The 20,750-nt window shown below is 39.9% G+C and overlaps 1 protein-coding gene across 10 annotated transcripts in view; it reads left to right on the top strand.

Annotated features, from left to right (window-relative positions):
• The window catches only part of PLCB1 (phospholipase C beta 1), a 653,791-nt gene that overhangs the window by 404,718 nt on the left and 228,323 nt on the right, over nt 1-20,750 (top strand). For all 10 annotated transcript variants that reach the window (XM_073339660.2, XM_073339659.2, XM_073339667.2 and 7 more), the window contains exons 4-5: nt 10,693-10,833; nt 19,091-19,170. In XM_073339660.2, coding sequence (XP_073195761.1) covers nt 10,693-10,833; nt 19,091-19,170 — 221 coding nt within the window. The remainder of the gene's footprint in view (nt 1-10,692; nt 10,834-19,090; nt 19,171-20,750) is intronic.

Raw genomic sequence — 20,750 nt, 5'->3', positions numbered from 1 at the left:
TTTTGATACTTATTTCATTTTACCCTGGTTGTTCAGTCCTGAGAAAATCTTTAGCATCTGGCACATTCTCCAAGTGCTTGACACAGATCTCAGACTCAGCTGCTCTAGGGGGGAAAAGAAAGGGCTGAAGCTTTGACAGGCTTTAGTAAGATGGGTGTCGCAGTACATTTAAGTTGAAGACTTGGCTGGTCTGTTGCCCGTTGATGTGTATAAGAGAAAAAACAGTGTTTGGGCTTTAATAAACACAGAAATCTGTTCTGCAGAGATGGGATAATTTAATCATTAATCCTTGTGGTTCAGAGAAAGTGAGGCTTAGCTAGGCAACGTACAGTATGCTACACACAGCCCCTGAGAGCGAAGTATGATTAGAAGACGCAATAAATGCATGCCGCTTATTAGAGCTGGGTGTGTTTTTTTGCACAAATATTTTATTCACCAAAAAACTGTAGCTGTGGTCACATGTCTACACTGCATTTTAAAACCCATAGCAGTGAGTCGCAGAGTCTCGAGATGTGGAGCTCGTGCTACAGCATTAAAAACAGCAGTCTAGACATTGTGGCTTGGGCTCTAAAACCCATCCCCTTCCTTGGGCTTCAGAGCTCAAGCTCAGATGTCTACACAGCCTTTGTCATCTTAGCACAAGCCCAAGTCTGTAGATCTGGGCTCTGACGCTCACTGCTGGGTGGCAGGAGCAGTGGAGGACGAGAGCACCCTTATAAATTTTAGCCCAGTGGTTCAGACCCTCATTTGGGATGTGGGAGACCCAGGTTCACTACCCTGCTCTGCCTGATGCAGAGAAGCAAGTTGAAATTGGGTCTCCTACACTGCAGGAGAGTGCCTGGGCCACTAGCCTATGGGATATCCTGATGGGGGACTCTTTCAGTCTCTCCTGTTCAAGCTGAACCATTATATATAAATAGTCACTGGATCTTTCATGTCCTAGGTTAGTGCCTCTTTCCGTGGCCCAATGACTATTCATTGTCATTCATTTTGTCATTACTGGCCTTGGCAACAATCCCCCTCAGTAAAACAGGTTCCTATATCCAAGGTGGTATGTGGTCTATTATCTGATCCATAACATTTGCCATAGCAATATAGACACTGCAGTCTCTTTATCTAAAGAATAGCTTTGTAAAATACCTCTTCTTTTAGGATGAAAAGCACTGTACAATAAGCATGTGAAGAATCCATCTTTTTTCTGATTTGTTGGATACTGTATTCCAGCTCCCCCAAATGTCACGGCTATCAAATAGGAATCCGGGTGGGGGTGGGGGTGGGGAATGTATATCCTTTAATCTCTGAGGAGAGAAATTGTCTAACATGTCCCAGCCAGGCTTTAAAAGCTAAGTCAATAAAACTACATTGTAATGTTTTATATACACAGCCTACAGTATGTAACAAAAACAGTATGGTCAATTTCCTCTTAAAGATGGTGCAAATTTTAGGGGATAGGTTAAACAAATTCTGATATCATTACAAGGCTATATTGTATTGACTGTAACATATAAAACATATATTAGTTGGAATTTAAATACCAGCAAGTTACATTTTAAGAACACTAGCCTTTCTGCATTGTCTGGCAGTAATGTAAGGATATGTCTAGTCAGCAGAAACTGTGCAAAGGCGAGTCTCTCCAAGCTAGCTTGAATCCAGCTCATGTGGGTCGCACTAGCAGTGAAGATGGTCAAGTGCAAGTTTCAGTGCAATTAGTGCAAGCCCAACACAAACCCTGGGTATGTGCATGGGTTGCTTGCCAGCACTGAAGGCCGTCTTCACTGCTATTGTTGTCTGCAGTAGCAGGATGCAAGGTTCTAGCCCACGCACCACTTTTGCTTTGTGGATATACCCTAAGACTGGAGAAGCTATCATTGAGATTGCTGGACATGCTATTGGTCAGACTTCAAGGAAAGACATCACAACTGGAGAAGGATTTGGAACGCTGTTAGAATTTTATTTCCATCAGTCTATGGACAAATGGGAGAGTCCAGCAGAGTGCAACAAAAATTATTAGAGGGCTGGGGGACATGACTTACAAGGAGAGGCTGAGGGAACTGGGGTTATTTAGTCTGCAGAAAAGAAGAGTGAGGGGGAATTTGATAGTAGCCTTCAACCACCGGAAGGGGGTGTTCCAAAGAGGATGGAGCTAGGCTGTTCTCATTGGTAGCAGATGACAGAACAAGGAGCAATGGTCTCAAGTTGCAGTGGGGGAGGTCTAGGTTGGATATGAGGAAACACTATTTCACTAGGAGGGTGGTGAAGCACTGGAATTGGTTACCTCGGGAGGTGGTGGAATCTCCTTCCTTAGAGGTTTTTAAGGTCAGGCTTGACAAAACTCTGGCTGGGATGAGTTAGCTGGTGTTGGTCCTGCTTTGAGCAGGGGATTGGACTAGATGACCAACCCTCTTCCAACCCTAATCTTCTATTATTCTATGATTCTACCTGTGGGCTAAGTGGGTTCTAACAAATGTTCAGTACAGTTTCATGAATGTCAGTAGAATCCATCAATAAACTTCTCCCGTCCATCCCATCCACTTAACTATTCTGGCTTTCTTTTCATGTTGCTGGAGGATTTCTTCTCTGCTCTGCACTTCTATTTTGGCTTCTTCACTTTGGGGCATATTTTTGTTTACCAGTTTCAGGGAGGGAGCAGAATGAAATAGTTCAGCTCCTACATAAGGGGATGGCAACACAGGCACCTGTCCTATCCTTGTTCAACATGGATGAACCAGTTCAAAATGGATTCTAAATTCTTTCCTCCTGCTGACACTATCCTTTGTCACTCTTCGTGTATTTGTCTGTTTAGAATGCTCCTCACCCTGGCATCTATCAGTGCTTGAGCCACGGGGTGTCACTGCAGAAATGCTGGGTTTGTGTGAGTTCATCTCCTGAGTTAGGTCTTCAGGTAGGTCCAGTATGAGAACTGTAGTTCGTGAAAGACTCCAGTGGGATGGAGTCAGCCACCATCTGACCTTTTGTATAGAAGACCATCACAGGCTGTTTATCTCTTGCAGCAAACATCTAAGCATATTGGAAGTAGAATCTTATCTGGTCACTACATCTGGAATCAGCTGTGAATACAGTCTTCATCATGTTAGCACCAATGTTTAAGACTTACATGGATGCTAACATTGACAATCTGCCATTTAGCAAGCATGCCCAGAGATATCTTCTAATCTATATGGTAGTTCCTGACTGTTTGGTGCCAAAAGACTTCGTCTATAGCACAAATATTTTCTTTATAAGCTTGTCTAGCTGGTTTTCTGTGAATCTTAGAAAGAGCTGGGTGATTTTTCTTTTTCCCTGTGTCCTCACTAAAGTCCCAGTCCAGCAAAACACTTAGGCCCAGATCCTCAAAGGCATTTAGGCTCCCGACTTCCATTGATTTCAATGGCAATCAAGCTTTGTTGGATCAAGACTGTAACCTGGTGGGCCCACTTGCCAGCCGGTGCATCAAATTAAGTTCCAAACAGCAGCAGAATTTCAGTCCCTTTCTTTAGGGACAGGTTTATTTCACCAAACCAGACCATTCTAACATAAATCAAATGGATAAATCAGGTCCTGCTGCCTGACCTCTGTCCAGGTCCTTTCCTATGACCTAGGGTGTCTTGCAGGTCTTTCTCCCCACTGAACTGCCTGTTGGCCTGAGGAGCAGATGATTTTAGACTATCACCTCCTTTCTGCCCTCAGACCCATCACTGGAGAGGCAGGTAATTGGTCACAAGTGGGGCTAAGACCACCTCCCTTGGAGGGCCAAACCTCCTTTGGGCATGACCTAAAAGGGTAGTATTTTGCCATTTATCAGAATTATCACTTGGGTCCCAATTTCTTCATATATGCCCGGGGTAATGATTTTAGCAAAAAATATGCAGGGAAGTTGGTAATGAGTTTTCTATAGTTCTCTTTGCCACCCCAATGTAAATGCACAGCTGGAATGGGTTGGGTATCTACACCTGTGATTCGGGGAGCTATTTCAGATTTCAATAGGAGGGTCAGGTCCAGAAGTCTGGAAGATCTTGGAAATTTCTGAAAGAAAAAATGTAAAAAATCAATCTATTTCAGGAGCATTTCTTGTGATTATTTCCTATATCTTTAATAGCAATTCATATAGATTTACTACAACAAAATTAACCAACACAGGGCAGACAGGCAATTTTTAAAGCTAAGTAATCTGCACCTGTGGCATGCAGACCCAGTACCAAATAAAACCTATTTTTCAAGCTAAAAAAAACAAATTCAGAACACACAGGAGACAAATATAGTAAAATATTATTGATGCCCTGGCCTTAATGTATCCATCTTTTAGCCTTTGCACTGCAAGCAATGTAGTCTCGCAGTATGATACATTGCTACTATTTTTAGTAGAGAAAGATCAAATGATTTACTTTTAAAAAATAAAATCTATTTACCCCCATATATGTAATCCCCCATTATAAAGCCTGAATGACATTTACTGCAGTCTGTGGTGTAGTCCCTGGTGGTTTCAAATCCAAGCATAATTCTGGATGGTTTCATAGCTCTCCTCATTCTTATTTAAAACATTATCTATGCATAATGAACTTCTGAAGTCAATCCATTAAACTATTTATAAATGAATGTTTTAGTAGTTAGTTGATCATATTTCAGATTGTGGGAAGGAGAATGAGTATAAGGATGGTCATATTGGGTTAGGCCAATGGTCCATCTAGCCCAATATCCTGTCTTCTGACAGTTGGCAACATCAGATGCTTCAAAGAGAATGAACAGAACAGGCAATCATCAAGTGATCCGTGCCCTGTCATCCAGTCCCAGCATCTGGCAGTCAGAGGTTTAGGGTCACCCAGAGCATGGGGTTGCTGACCATCTTGGCGAGTAGCCATAGATGTTATCCTCCATGAATTTATCTTATTCTTTTTTGAACAAAGCTGTACCTTTGGCCTTCACAACATTCCCTGGCAAGGAGTTCCACAGGCTGTTTGTGTATTGTGTGAAGAAGTACTTCCTTTTATTTGTTTTAAACCTGCTGCCTGTTACTTTCATTGGGTGACCCCTGGTTCTTGTGTTAAGTGCAGTGGTAAATAACACTTCATTATTCACTTTCTCCACACCATCCCTGATTTTATAGACCTCTATCATATGCCCCCTCAGTCATCTCTTTTCCAAGCTGATTAATCCCAGCCTTTTTAATCTGTCCTCAAATGGAAGCCGTTCCATATCCTTAATAATTTGTGTTGCCCTTCTCTGTACCTTTATCATTTCTAATATATCTTTTTAGAGATGGGGTGACCAGAACTGCACACAGTATTCAAGGGGTGGGATTTGTACCATGGATTTGTATAGAAGCATTATGATATTTACTGTCTTATTCTCTATCCCTTTCCTAATAGTTCCTAGCATTCTGTTAGCTTTTTTGACTGCTGCTGCACATAAATGGAGAACTATCCACAATGAATCCAAGATCTGTTTCTTGAGTGATAACAGATAATTTAGGCCGCGTCATTTTATATAATGTGCATTACTTTGCATTCATCAACATTGAATTTCGTCGGCCATTCTGTTGCCCAGTTACCCAGTTTTGTGAGATCCCTTTGTAACTCTTTGCTTTGTACAACTATCTTGCATAATTTTGTATCATCTGCAAACTTTGTGCTGTATATCCCTTTTTCCAGATCATTTATGAATATGTTGAACAGCACTGGTCCCTTGGGGGATCCCTCCATTTACCTCTCTACATTCTGAAAACTGACCATTTATCCCTACTCTGTATTTCCTGTGTATTATCCAGTTACTGGTCCATGAGGGGACCTTCCCTCTTATCCCATGACTGCTTACTTTGCTTTAGAGCCTTTTGTGAGGGACCTTGTCATAGGATTTCTGAAGGTCCAAGTACATTAAGTCCATTGGATCACCCTTGCCCACATGTTTGTTGATCCCCTCAAAGAATTATAGTGAGTTGCTGAAGCATGATTTCCTTTTACAAAATCCACGTTAACTCTTCCCCAACATACCATCTTCATCTATGTGTCTGATAATTCTGTTCTTTACTATAGTTTCAATCAATTTGCCTGGTACTGAAGTTACCCTTACCGACGGGTAATTGCCAGGGTGGCCTCTGGAGCCTTTTTTAAAAATTGTTACATTAGCTATCTTCCAGTCATCTGGTACAGAAGCTGATTTAAATGATAGGTTACATACCACAGTTAGTAGTTCTGCAATTTCACATTTGAGTTCCTTCAGAACTCTTGGGTGAATACCATCTGGTCCTGGAGACTTATTACTGTTTATCAGTTTGTTCCAAAACCTCCTCTACTGATTCCTCAGTCTGGGACAGTTCTTCAGATTTGTCCCCCAAGAAGAATGGTTTAAGTGTGGGAATCTCCCTGGCATCCTCTGCAGTGAATACTGATGCAAAGAATTAATTTAGCTTCTCAGCAAAGACCTTGTCTTCCTTAAGTGCTCCTTTAGCATCTTGATCGTCCAGTGGCCCCACTGATTGTTTGACAGACTTCTTGCTTGTGATGTGCTTAAAGAAAAATTTCTGTTTGTTTTTGTGTCTTTAGCTATTTGCTCATCAAACTCTTATTTGGCCTTACTAATTATACTTTTACACATGACCTGCCAGAGTTTATGCTCCTTTATATTTTCCTCAGACGGATATGACTTCCGGTTTTTAAAAGATGCGTTTTTTTCTCTTAACTGCCTCTTTACTCTTTTTTATAGCCATGGTGGGTTTTTTGTTGTTGTTGGGTTTTTTTTGGTCCTCTTACTGTTTTTTTTTAATTGGGGTATACATTTAGTTTCAGCCTCTATTATGGTGTTTTTAAAAAGTTTTCATGCAGCTTGCAGGCATTTCATTCTTGTGACTGTTCCTTTTAATTAACTAGCTTCCTCATTTTTGTGTAGGTCTCCTTTTTTGAAGTTAAATACTGATGTGGTGGATTTCTTTGGTATTTTCCCCCTTACAAGGATGTTGAATTTAATTACATGATGGTGGCTATTCCTGAGTGGTTCAGCTGTATTCACCACTTAGACCAGATCCTGTGCTTCATTTAGAACTTTATCAAGAACTGCTTCTCTTCTTGTGGGTTCCAGGACTAGCTGCTCCAAGAAGTAGGCTTTAATGGTGTCTAGAAATTTTATTTCTGCATCCCGTCCTGAAGTGCCCTGTACCCAGTCAATATGGGGATAGTTGAAATCCCCCATTATTGTTTGGTTTTCTGTTTTTGTAGTCTCTCTAATCTCCCGAAGCATTTCACAGTCACCATCACCATCCTGGTCAGGTGGTCTGTAGTACATTCATACCGTTATACTCTTATTATTGAAGCATGGAATTTCTATCCATAGAGATTCTATGGTGACATTTCAGTCATTTAAGATTTTTATTATATTTGACTTTATACTTTCTTTCACATATGGTGCCACTCCTCCGCCAGCATGACCTACTCTGTCATTCCTAGATATTTTGTACCCTGGTATTACCGGGTCCCATTGATTATCATTGTTCCACCAAGTTTCTGTGATGCCTATTATATCAATATCCTCATTTAATACCAGGCACTCAAATTCATCCATCTTAGTTCTTAGACTTCTAGCATTTGTATACAAGCATTATTAAATATGTCAATATTTAATTGTCTGCCTTCGTGTAATGTAATTGAATGGGACTCTTTTTCGTTTGATTGTCTCTTCAGTTCCTACCTGTACTTTATCAACTACTGTCTTCTCATCGTTACTAAGATGTACAGTATGCCCCTTAATAAATCTTCCCCTAGGGATATCTCTATGTGAACTGTGTGCTCCTCACCTGTCAGCTTTCTTCCAATCCTTAGTTTAAAAACTCCTCTAGTCTTTTTACATACCAGCAGTCTGGTTCTGTTTTGGTTTAGCTGAAGCCCATCCTTCCTGTGTAGACGTCTCCTTTCCAATAATTAATAAAGCAAAATCCCTGCTCCAGAATACCATCGTCTCATCCATGCCTTCAGACCCTGCCGTTCTGCCTGTCTAACTGGCTCTGCACGTAAAACTGGAAGCATTTCAGAGAATGTTACAATGGAGGTTCTGGACTTTAATCTTTTACCTTGCAGCCTAAATTTGGCCTCCAGGACCTCTTTCCTACCTTTCCTTATGTCATTGGTACCTACATGTACCACAACCTCCAATTCCTCATCAACAGTGCACATCAGTCTATCTAGATGTCTTGAGAACCATCTAGATGTCTCACAGCCTTCACACCCTTCAGGCAATTCACCATGAGGTTCTCTCAGTCATCAGAAACCCAACTATTAATATTTTTAATAATTGAATAATCCCCCATTACTATTCCCTGTCTCTTCCTAATAACTGAGGTCCTCTTCCTTGCAGGGGTATCCTCAGTGTGAGAGGATACCATGACATCAGTTGTAAGGAGAGTCCCAACTATAGGATTCTTTCCCTCTGTTCCAGCTTGATGTTTTCCTTCACTGAGACTTTTATCGCCCGCAGCAGCCCAGAGGCTGTCAGAGCGGGAGGTTCTCCTCTACTGTGTCCTGAAAAGTCTCTTTTTTGTACCTCTCTATCTTTCTTAGATCCTCCAGTTCAAACCCTCTGGTTTTGAGAGCCTGTACTTGCACTCTGAGGGCCCTGAGTAGCTTTCACCGAATGCACACGCATGCCTCTTGCCCACAAGGCAGGTAATTATACATGCGGCATTCATTGCAATATACTGGATAGCCCCCACTCTGTTGCTGGACTTCTGCCTGTGTTATTTATACTCTTGGGTAAAGATTGAGTAAACCTTGTACACACTGTGTTCTGACTGAAAAGTCTACATTTCTTCTCGGTCTGTTTTTCTCCTTACCCAGCAGCTAGCTGACATCATCTCTGTTTCTTTCTTCTTTCCGTCACGCGCCCTTGGCCGCCGCTCCTGCTTTTATATTCCTTTGCTGTTTGTGTCTGAGGTGTGAAAACGTTGTTTTAACTTGTTTATCCGTGAGGTCTGCTTTGGTTCAGAGCACATACCATAATATTCCTCATCTTCAACATATTTGAATAGGCTTATTATTCTGTCTCCTTTCCCGACGCAATTTACCGTTGTACCCAATATTTAAAGAAGCTCAGCATCCCGTGAGAGACAGCTTTTCTATTTCCTTCCAATTAACATGTGGTGCTTCAAAATATTCCTTTGAACCAGGGTAAGCATTCAGTAGATACTTACAAGCCATGCATGCAAATGCATGTAATACCTATCAGAAGATGTCCGTGTTAGATTAATGTCTACTAGCATGTTGATATTCCTCCTGTGCTGAGATCTCCCTATTTTCCAAGATAAATGGTCATTTTCACACACTGAAATTTATCATCCTGCTATAATAAACCCCATTTATAGAGGACAAATAGCTCTTAGTTTGTCATTCCAAGGGTATTTGAGTTTTGAAGAACGGTAGCATGAATAATAATGGCATTTGCTCAACGGGGGAAAAGTTTACATGAGCGCTAAATGGGAGCTGCTATTATATATGTCTTTCATAGATCACAAGTGATTCAATTCACTAGAGAGATTTCATCATGTCTTAACTTTTCTGAAGGAATGCGAGTGTTGGTTTTAATTTAACCCAGTAAGGATCCGATTCGCTTGGCAAATTTTTATATTTATAACATTCTGAAAAATTTTACCTGTGAAAGAAGCCTACGCTTTCAGATTGTGCTAGCAAAGGGGTGAATGTCACCCAGTTTGACTTCAAAATTTTTTTTCCACCAGCTGTCATTGTCTGAAGACTGTAAACTCTTCAGGGCAAGGGCCATGCATTGTTCTGAGTTTGGAAAGCGCCTAGCACAGAGGTTCTCAAACTTTAGCAACCCGAGGACCCCCATTTTGATTTAAAATGTTTCAGGGACCCCCAAACCCTCCCTGCTCCATGGACCCCAGTTTGAGAAACACTGACCTAGCACGCTGGTTGGCACTGCTGCAGTCTAAATCATCAGAAGCCAAGAGATAAACAAAATATCCTGAAACAGGTTCTTGTTAGAGATTGTGTTACCAGTGGCAAACCTCAGTTACTATAGTTAACTGCAAAATTAATTATCTCTTCACTATTCAGAAATGGTATGCATTTGTTTTTACAACACTGCTACAGATTAATATTGCTATAAGAGCATGAGACTGGAAATCCTGCAAATTAAATATATCTGGATTATAACTTTCAATTAAAATAATATGTTTTTATTATTTTCTTAAAAGATCTCTTGGGAGGAGAAGGGAGGGGAAGGGAGTGGAGTAAAAGTATATTCTTCTGTTATACGTGGTGGTGTCGTTTCTAATGATTCTGCTTGAATTCTTTGTGAGGGAAGAAATCAGCTGAAATCCTTTTCTTCCCACGTTGGGGCTGATCCAAAATCCATTAAAATCACTGACTTCAGTGGATTTTGGATCAGGCGCTGTGGCTGTGATTAAGCAAAGCACTTAGAAGAACATGATTAACTTTAAGGAGGCCAGATGGGTGGGAAACTTTAAGAGGCCCTTACAATCTGTCCTCTTCACTGCACCCATCCAGAGATCAGGCTCATTGGAAAATCAAGATCAAGTCTTTCACTGTTCCTGGAGGTGATTACTTTGGATATTTGCAGTGAGGAATGAACCAGGCCAGAAATGTAGCTGATGCTTAAAATGTTCATGTCTCTCAAAATGCAAGTTATTTTGCAAATCAGATGTTTACTGTCTCACAATATATTTACTTGCAGGATCCAAAATTGCGTGAACTGTTGGATGCTGGGAACCTAGGAGGTCGGCTGGAGAATCGAATGATAACTGTTGTCTATGGTCCAGATCTGGTCAACATATCGTACTTGAACTTAGTGGCATTTCAAGAGGAAATAGCAAAGGTACATTCAATGTTACCATTATTTACATTTATGAATATTATTATTATTATTATTGTTTTATTTATTATTCAAATATGGGTAAAATAGAAAAAAGGAGGGGATTGTTAAGATGCACTCGTGGATGAAATCAGCTTGCTGTTAGAGAAATATACTGTACTGCATCACAGCAGCAAAGTGTGTTCATGGGAAATTGTAAGCCATTGGTGTCTTTATCCTCAGAACATTGCTGGTTATTCTCTTTGCACAGTCGGAATGAGTGTTTTGTAAACAACTGTATGTCCAGAAAATTGCCTCCATGTCAAAGAATGCATTGTGAATTTCCAATAATAAGTCAATTTTTATCAACACCAATCACAAGTCATTTCCTATTGTGGGATATCCGTGATACCACAGTGCGGAAACTGTTGACTTTTTAATGTTGTCCTAGGTCAAAGTAATGAACTGAGGTTTGAGAGTCTATTTATCTGCACCTGCCTATTTATAAACTGATATGCCAGCAACGACACATGGCTTATACACCTAGCCTTTCTTGTAGTGTGCAAAGGTTAGTACTCCACAAATTTTCAGCATGTCTTTTCTCCACTCTTAGTGATTACCATATGTAAACACTTTTTTGTACAGTTTTATAGTACAGGCAAGTTGCATAAAATTAACATGTATTCAGCAAAATACAACAGATTTTTTAACGCAAGCTTTAGTTCCCTGTCTTCAAATACCTCCTAAATGCCTACATTCATTTAATTAAAATCATAATGTTTTGATCATGAAGTCCTCTAGATTGGCCAAAGATTGCTAGTCTTTATAGACTCCTGCTCTTTGTCTAGGGAAGGGGATATTTTCATTACTCACCAGTACCCTTTGGCCTCTCAGCCAACCCTCTTCTGAGCGTGCGCAGCCCTGGCCTCTGAGACCCACCACCTGAGCAGACCATCCACCCATGTGGGGAGGGACATGAGCAGCAACCCATTTGTCCCTGTGTGGGTGTGGCTTCCCTCTTCCCCATGCAGCTGTGATTGCAAATTCTCTCTGGCTGGTTGGTTGATCCTGGAGGATATAAAAAATGCAGAATGGTTACCTCACAGTACATTGTACAGCTAGGCTGCTAAGAAACCCAACACAGGTTTATCCTGCATGGGAGGAAGCACTTGAAATAAACATGAATGAATGGAAAAAGAATTTGAAGGAAGATGTAAAGGCATAATAAAGCCAAATTGCGCAAATCTGCTCACTCTTCGGAAGAAAGAAGAAATGAACTAACACGGGACGAGTTGTATGCCTTTCTTTTCTGTTTTCCAGTCTAGCCATCCTGGGTCAAAGTCATGATATGTTTGCTATCTGAAGGACAAATTAGAAAAATCCAGAAATACTGTTATGTGTCCATCTCCAAGTTATTGATGGAAAGTGAAAATACAGTAAATAAAATTAGGTTCTGTGGAGGTTGAGCTACAGTAAATCCAGAGTTTCAGAGTAGCAGCCATGTTAGTCTGTATCTGCAAAAAGAACAGATGCATGAAGTGAGCTGTAGCTCACGAAAGCTTATGCTCAAATAAATTTGTTAGTCTCTAAGGTGCCACAAGTCCTCCTTTTCTTTTAGTAAATCCAGAGTTAATCTCTTTGATTTTAGTAACTAAGATCTGAATCAGGCTCTTAATTTATCCTTAATGTAATCTGACATATATGTAAACCAGCTGAGTTCATTTGTTACTGATCTGTCAGGCAGTATGTCCTGAGGATAGGATTTTTAAAAGCATTCAGCACTGACATAGCTCTGCTCTCATTAAAGTCATGCTAAAACTCCCACTTATTTCAGTGTGAAAATCCCACCCTGCTTGTATATACCGCACTATACTAAATAAACCGTCTAATTTTTCACAGGCCCAGTTCCTGCAATGAACTCCATGAGTGTAGAGATATCCCTGCACCCACATAAAGCCTCACTGGAGCTTCTAATGTGGACCTCATTGCAGGATCAGGGCCTTATAAATTTAGGAGGAGATTTTCAAAATCCCAGATGGCAATTAGGCACCTAACTCCCATTGACTTTCCAATGAAAGTAGGTGCCCAATTGCCATATGTGCTTTTGGAAACATACTCTCAGTCACTGGCATGCACACTTTGCTATTTACCTTTCACATGTCCTATGTTTGGGCTTGGCAGAATTCAATTTTTATTTTTTGCTGTTTTCTACAGATAACGTTTGTTTATTTCTAAGCACTGACTTTAGATTTGCATGGATGTAAAGGTTTAAGGTTGTGCAAAATGGATTTTAAGCCTTTTATTTTTATTGATTTAAATGTTTAGTTGTGGAATGGGCGGAGTCAGGCAATGGGGTGGGTCAGACAGCAATAATTTAATGGTAGTAGATGATGAGATTCAAAAAGTTAAAGCATTATAACTATAAAACACAAATTGACAACATCACATGACAAATATACATCAAATATCCTTCAGTCAAACTCTGATAAGATCTCAAGATGCATTTGTCTCATTTCGCCTATCTGTAAATTTCAATTATTATTGTTGGAAACATTTTTTGTAGGTTTGTGGTACAGTGAAATTGACGTTCATTGACATTTGCCAATAAAATCTAATCTTTTAAATCCTGAGTATGTTATTTTTCAAGCTAAAAACACTCACTCTGAAAAACTTAACCTAAAATTATTTGAAAAAGATCTTAACAAAGCAATTTAAATAATCAAATTGTGTTTTTTTTCTTACAGGAGTTGGTTTATATTTCTGTAGGATCTGAGTTTATTATTATTCAACTTTTGAAATTAATATATTTTCAAGACTTTTACTGGTCATTCAGTTCAAAAGGTTCAGTTCCTCACCTCCACTCTCTGAGTTGTGATAGAATTAATGCGGATATGAGCCTAAAGCTAAGCATTTAGTACTGATCTTGCTTTACGTGAATTAAATAAAGAACTAGAAAATTAAAATGAAGTCACAATACACTGCTTTGCTCACATTTCTCTAGGTAAAATAAATAATTGTTAATGCTCTCTAGGTGTGAGTTGAAGGTAACAGACATGCTAGTTAATACAGAGAGTGCCTGTTTGTACCTCATTTGTTGGGAATCCAAGAAATGGATTAGTAGATACATTCTAATGGTGGTGGGGATGAAGATGAATGGCAGTTACGCAACTCTTTTGTTTATTTAAATGGGAGTTGTATGTGTGTATCAAGGAGCAGAATTTGCAAGGGATTCCAGACACATTGGGTCAACATCTGGGCTTGAGTCTTGATTCTGGCATATATTGAGGTAACTCAGAAGTCGCTTTGTTGTAACCAGTGTAATTGAGAGGAGAATGAGCCCCTCCATGTTTGTTTATTTTTCTCCTTTCCCTATATGATCAAGGGCAATGTTTCCCCAGCCCCATTTTGTCTGATCCTTTCCATTCGAACTACTCTTGAAAACCCTTGGAGCTTCTGACTTCCACTCCATTAACTGTCTTCAAAGCATTTTTTCTTCCTCCAGTAACCTAATCTCTGCCCCTTCAGACACCTGCTGTTTCCCATCATTGTCTTTCTGATGGTTTCAGTCTTCATTTCTTGCATTCACTTCATCTTTATGCTCCTCTTCCAGAATCTGTTTTCAAAGCTATCAAAAAATCCTTCTCTTCACATAGGAACTTATGCAGGGTCTCATCCACCAGTGTGATTGATACATGAGTTTTAAGGATCATCAGTCTGGTCTGAAAGAGACTCCCTTACCTTTGTTTAAAGACAACTCTGACCATTGCATTCCTATTTCACCTATTCTACATCCGCTTGACTGTTATACAGTATCAGACTTCCTAGACAGACAAAGCTCTCAACTGTCTTATTTCCCAGTCTCAGAACCTATTTTATTTTGTCTAGTTCTATATCGTTTATGGTCCTCATTTCATTCTTTTCCATTTACTTAGAAAATGTTGTTGAAGAGAAAGATTTATATACAGATTTTATACAGATAAGGAGCTCAAAAAGTAGGGTCCTTAATATAAAAATTGGGGAGATGACCAGTACCGATAGAAAGGGAACTGAGACAGGGCTAGATCACGTGCTGGGTACGTGGCAGTTCAAGGAACAACTGGATCTAGGTGGGAAGGGGCTTTGGATCAGGCCTTTAGCTAACAGTTTGTCATTTCCTCCATACATGAGGGACAGTCCCTCATTTGTCTACATGGGGACACTCAGGAAGGTTAATCTGTATTAAATAAAGGTGTGTAAGTGCATTAAAGGAAGAAATCAAATTAAGGCCACTTTAATTCAGAATAAAAGTGTTTACATGGGGGTTTAATGCTGTTTATCTAATCCATGTTAAAAATTAATTTCTATTAACCTTCCTTAATGTCCCCTGGTAGATAAGCCTTAAGTGATTTATATACAGCATGTGCCCAGATACCATATGTTCTGTGATATGTTTTTTTAGTATACTTCTTTATTCTTCCAAATTTCCTTTTTTGTTAAAATAAGCAGTAAAATAAATAATAAAATAAACAGTACAGAGTCGTGCTTTAAAAAAAAAATAAAATGAAATGTTTCATACCAGAGGATGCTGAAACATGTGACTTCAACAACTTCAGATGGTAATTTTGAGCCAAAAACAAACATGCGAAAAACGTTGTCTTCACGCATATTCAGTTCTGATTTGAATTAAATGTTTTCAAAAATGTGTAGCACTTAGGTACTGTCTTTTGCCATGAAAAATAGCTCTCATCTCTCATACTGAGATAAATGCCTCTAGGTATATGTTCTGATTCATGTAATAGATGAAAGAAATGTGTTCACTGAGCAAGAGCTCTCAAAATATACTACACATTGTTTGCTCCTTACTGACTAGAGTACATAACAGCTACCTGATTTGTTAGTAAAGTTAATAGAAATGATATAAATATGAATGATGGTAACAGAACAAAGCCAAAAGGAGAGCAGGAACATATGGCTCTTTTATTATGATGGAAGCAGTTTGCTTGAAATTAAAATTTGTTGCATGGCTCCATTTTTCTGCTTTTAAAAAATACCATAGCTCAGAGGCTTCCAACTTGGGAGAGGAGTTTGTTGGCACTAGCAAAATCTTACTTCAAAATCTCCAGATTTATCATTTCCTTTTGCATTATGTATGGGGGTAAGTGTTCATAGTTACAATCCCATGGTAAGCAACCGTGATTGTGAGTCTGTTGTAATCTTCCCACAGTAAAATACCAGCTGTTTTCTTTCTATATATAATAGCTATTCATCCCATAGATGAAGTCTCAGCATGGCTTGCCTTGTGGAATCTATGCTGCTAGTAATGTGGGCTACCACGATGTGTTATATGTAACACCTTGGTTTTCACTTTTTACCTTTTTTTTTTTTTTTACTGAAAATTTCCCAGGCTTTACAAAAGGCATTATTTGGGTGTTTTTTTAACCAATTTCTACCTGAATTTTGGAAGTGCCAGAACTCCCTGGACCTGGCTCCCTGCTCCAGAAAGGGAGATGACGGCTCGATAACCTGTGCCAGGTTACTGAGCTGCCATCTCTCCTTCTGGAGTAGGGAGCCAGGTTAGGAGTACTGGAATGATTTGAGCACTGGTGTACATGTTATCAATCCCATGCACATACACAGTAGCAGCTTGACAGATAGCTTGGATAGTTAGCAGCATTCAAAGCAAATAAAAATTAGTGAACTACTTTTCATGCCAAAATGGTTCAAAAATGAAAACCCTGTCTAACTACATTTGAGAGCGTAAGTGTTGGTTTTTTTAAGTTAAAAAAAAAAAACACAAGAGAAGAAAGTAATATTTACCTAGAAATTGCAAAGTAGATTTTTTTGCACTGATTTTCACCTGTTTTTAATTTTTTGTATTAAACACTGGTACATTTCCAGGAATTTTTAAACTAAAAAAACCTGAAAATAAAGGGCCTTAATTATATGATGCATCATAATTCCAGATCTCAGTATTGACTGTATACAATACTGCTTAACGAAAGAGAGCGGATGTCCATTCGGTAGCTAAAATAACAGGACACCGCTTGTTTCACAGTCTGATCCAAACAGAAGTCAACAGAAAGACCCCCATTGGTTTCAGTGAGCTTTGGATCTTTGCTCAGTGCCATCATTTCATGACAGGAAGGATGATGTGACGTTTGGCAGCTTTCCTGATCTTCTTGGCTTTACTGGCTGGAGCATTTGGGGATTTAAATGTATACCCTTGAAAGTGAGGGGAAGTGATCAAGTATTATTTCTCACTCATTGCTTCACACAGATATTTGACAGGGTCAGTTATTGCTCAATCTGAGGGTAGGTGTTAGATTACTTGGCTCGAGTGTTGCTTCTCTTGCAAGTGTCATAGAGAGGTTAGGGAGGGAAAATATCTTGACAAGGATAACTGCATATAAAAAATGCTTGCAATAAAAATCCAGTAAGAGCCTGTCCACTCTCAGTTCTTGGGATGCATTTGAAGTGATATAGTTCTGTCTGACCAAAACAGAGCCCACCAGGTTTTCTTAAAAGAAAACGTATCTTAAGATGCTAAAATAACATTTTATGCTGCTGTTAAACTTTGCAGCAGTTAGTGTCACAAAGAACGTTTTTAAATGTTGCTGTTATTCGTGCTTAAACAAAGCAATGTTTACAAAATGTGGCTATTCTGAGACTGGAAAACTGAGACTCCAGGATGAAATAAAATGCTATCTTTAATATGCCTCTCTGAAAACAGTCACAGGAGAGTAATGATGCTAGAGGCCCTATTCTTTTGTTGTTCTCACATCCCTTGTGTCTTAAGGTTAGACCTTACAAGGTTACGGTCAAGAAAAACAATACAACACAGTCTGTATTTGGACCTGGGAGACAGAGGTCCAAAATCTCTCGGCAATGAGTATGTAAATCCAGAACAACTTTGTGACCAGCAGGGCTAGAAGTCTCTCTCTGAGATCTAGCCCAGGTGTCTGCTGTCGCTGTTGGGTATGCCAGAAAACTCAGTCATGGGGAGAAAGTTGTTGGCTCAGCTGCAGAGGACTACTCTGCCTTGGGACTGTACAAGATATGAGCTCTTGAGGCTCCCTCATGCTGAACTTGGAGTGACCTGAGAACCAGAATCAACTTTGGGGCTGTTTGACTAGAGACCCATGTACAAAGGTATGGTATCAGAATACTTTGCCATTATTAATCTTGACACATTCAGAATGGCAGGAGAGGAATATTATTTTGCTGTTGAATGTTGGATAGACTCAAGAAGGCAGCTTGGAGAAGAGGAGGTTACAGTAGTCTGGGTGAAAGGGAAAATTATGGTATGAATGAATGTTTTAGAAGCAGAGACAAAAGGGGTAGATTCTGGAAATGTTATAAAAAACAACGAGATTGGGCAAGATCCTGGTTGCGGGAAGGAAAGGAAAGGGGGTATCAAATATAACCCTCCAACTGCCAACTTGAATGACGGCGGATTAGCAGAGCTGTCAGTAGTGTTGGAGAAAGGAAGAACATATTGCACGTGCAGTGATGGATTCAGTGCACCCAGCAGCACGCGTCACCAGAGCATGCAAAATTTTAATTAACCACATGATTGTGACTTCGATGGAACTATTAATCTGACTGAATCCACAGTATCCACATGCCTGTGTCTATCCAAAACAAAATCCTGTCTGTCAACATCAGTTAATTGCAGTAAAAGTATTCTTACTGGAAACTATTAACTGAACATTCATTCTCCTCTCCTCTCCCCCAGGATATTCAGATAATCAAGCCACTTCGGTATTTCCCTGATGCTGTGGTTTCTTTTGCATATTTCTCAGGTCAATGCATAGTAGCCCATATAAAATCTATACTTACATATACGTTTTGACCATATACCTTAAGGGGGAAGTGCAGTATTGTTGCCTAACTATGTTACTTTCCTGTACTTAATTGGTTTGTAGTGATGTATCCACCAAGATGGTGGCCATCACACGGTCATAGGTATTTTTTTGTGGGCCTGATTCACAGTCCATTGAAGTCAGCGAAAAGACTGCCATTGTCTGCAGTGGGGTTTGCATCAGGCCCTATCTGACAATATTTGAAATCTCTTTTGAAACACACAGGTGTCAAAGTTTTGATTTATGCATAATGAAAAAGACAGTACCTTAGTCTAGAACTTAAGCTGTGTTGGGAAACGCATGGTTCAGGCTTTTATGAAACATTTTCTGTTAATGATACTCATGTTGAAACTATTTGCCATCATGAAAATAAAGGTCTAAACAAGCACCTTTGAGAGGCTGCATCTGGGCTACATCAACTGTAATTTATATCTCCCTAGCAATGGACGGACAAAGTTTTCAGTTTGGCAACAAACCTGCTGGCACACAACATGTCAAGGGATGCATTTCTGGAAAAAGCGTAAGTAGCAGTAATATTTATTGCCAAGGGTGTTGCTCCTTGTTCTGAGTCATTTTCCTTTTTCTTTTGTCAGCCTTCTTACCATCTATTGTTTATACTTTGTTGGCTTGTCAGTTCTATAAACATGGATTTTCCTCTCTCACTGAGTTCAAAAAACTGATATCTAAAAAAAAAAAAATCAGGGAAATATGATTCCTTTCACAAACTATTACCTAGGAGACGTGGCTGGAATATACTTTTGAATGCCATTGCATTCTTCCTGCTACACACACAGAGAGTGACGTCAGGTCTTGGCACTGCTGCTCAGGGTTAAAAACAATGAATTTCAGACTGACCCACTTCTCTGTTTTTTTTCTGTGCTATCTATTATTAGTCAAAGAATGAGAAGTACAAGATTTCCATTTTCCTCCGGCTGATCCCTCGGGTCTCGGTACTCAGTAGAGAGAAACTGTGAATCTGTTCATCTAGATTCATTGGCACACAATACATTGATTCTGAGTGTTGTAGGACAAAGTACAGAGGGTGTTTATGAGAAGTTCATAAAAATAGCAGGCATTTTGCAAATTAAAGAAACATAGTTGAATAAATCCAAGATTACCAGGTGTCTTGTGGATGATGAACGCACAGACAGAGATAGTTTTGTTTAAGTGACAGTGCTGAGAACGTCATACTTTGAATGCAGTTCTCTTTATAACAGGATAAAGCAAGCGACACTGTTTTCCAGAGCTAACCCCAGAGCATCGCTTGATTCATTTATCTAAATGGTTGCTATTTGTGGGGCTCAGAACATGACACTTGAGTCTTCTTTGAGAGATGGTCCCTATTGTATTCCATTGTGGGTTATGCATTCGCATCATGCACCCGGAGTTGGAGAATTTGAAAGTGGTGTCCGTTGGTCTGTGCATGTGCCCTGACTCACCTCATGCTTCCATCTAAGGTGATAAAGGGCGGGACGGACTGACTGCGTCTTCAGTTCCTTCTCACTGCCTCATGGTCTGGGTTGGAACCTCCAGGGTCCTCATCTCTGACGCAGCTCTAATACTTTTAATTGTACATATGTCTATCGGTTTTAGTCATAGCTTTAATAGTTCTACTTATTTTCCTAGTTTTAGTAGTTTACCAGTTTAGAATAGAGTAGAATTTGGGGGGCCTTCCCCCATGCTCCATTAGGGTACCGAACTATGCCCAGAACTCTGGTCTTCAAACTCTGCACCTCCTCCTGCAATCCTTCTCAGTCAGCGACAACCACCAACACTGCCTCTACTGCCTGGGAGAATCTCACATCGCAGCTGGGTGCAATATGTGTCAAACTTTCCCCAGGCATACCTGAGAAGTTTGAGCAGTAAGGCCTTGTCTACACTACAGAGTTAAGACAAGTTACATTGACAGTTATATGTTGCTTTAATTACATTGGTTGTGCATGCCACACAACGCTCCTTGTGTCAGCAGAGCACATCCACAGTTGGGTGCTCTTGCTTTGACAGATAGAGCATTGCATCATGGGTAGCTATCCAACAGTGCAACTCACCACCCTCTTCCCCTGGGAGATACGGGAATAGATCACCGTTCACCATGGGGGC

This window comes from Lepidochelys kempii, chromosome 3 (genome assembly GCF_965140285.1).
Source record: "Lepidochelys kempii isolate rLepKem1 chromosome 3, rLepKem1.hap1, whole genome shotgun sequence".
NCBI classification, from domain to species: Eukaryota; Metazoa; Chordata; order Testudines; family Cheloniidae; genus Lepidochelys; species Lepidochelys kempii.
Note: the sequence above shows the minus strand (reverse complement) of the source record. Positions and strands in the feature narration are given on the sequence as shown.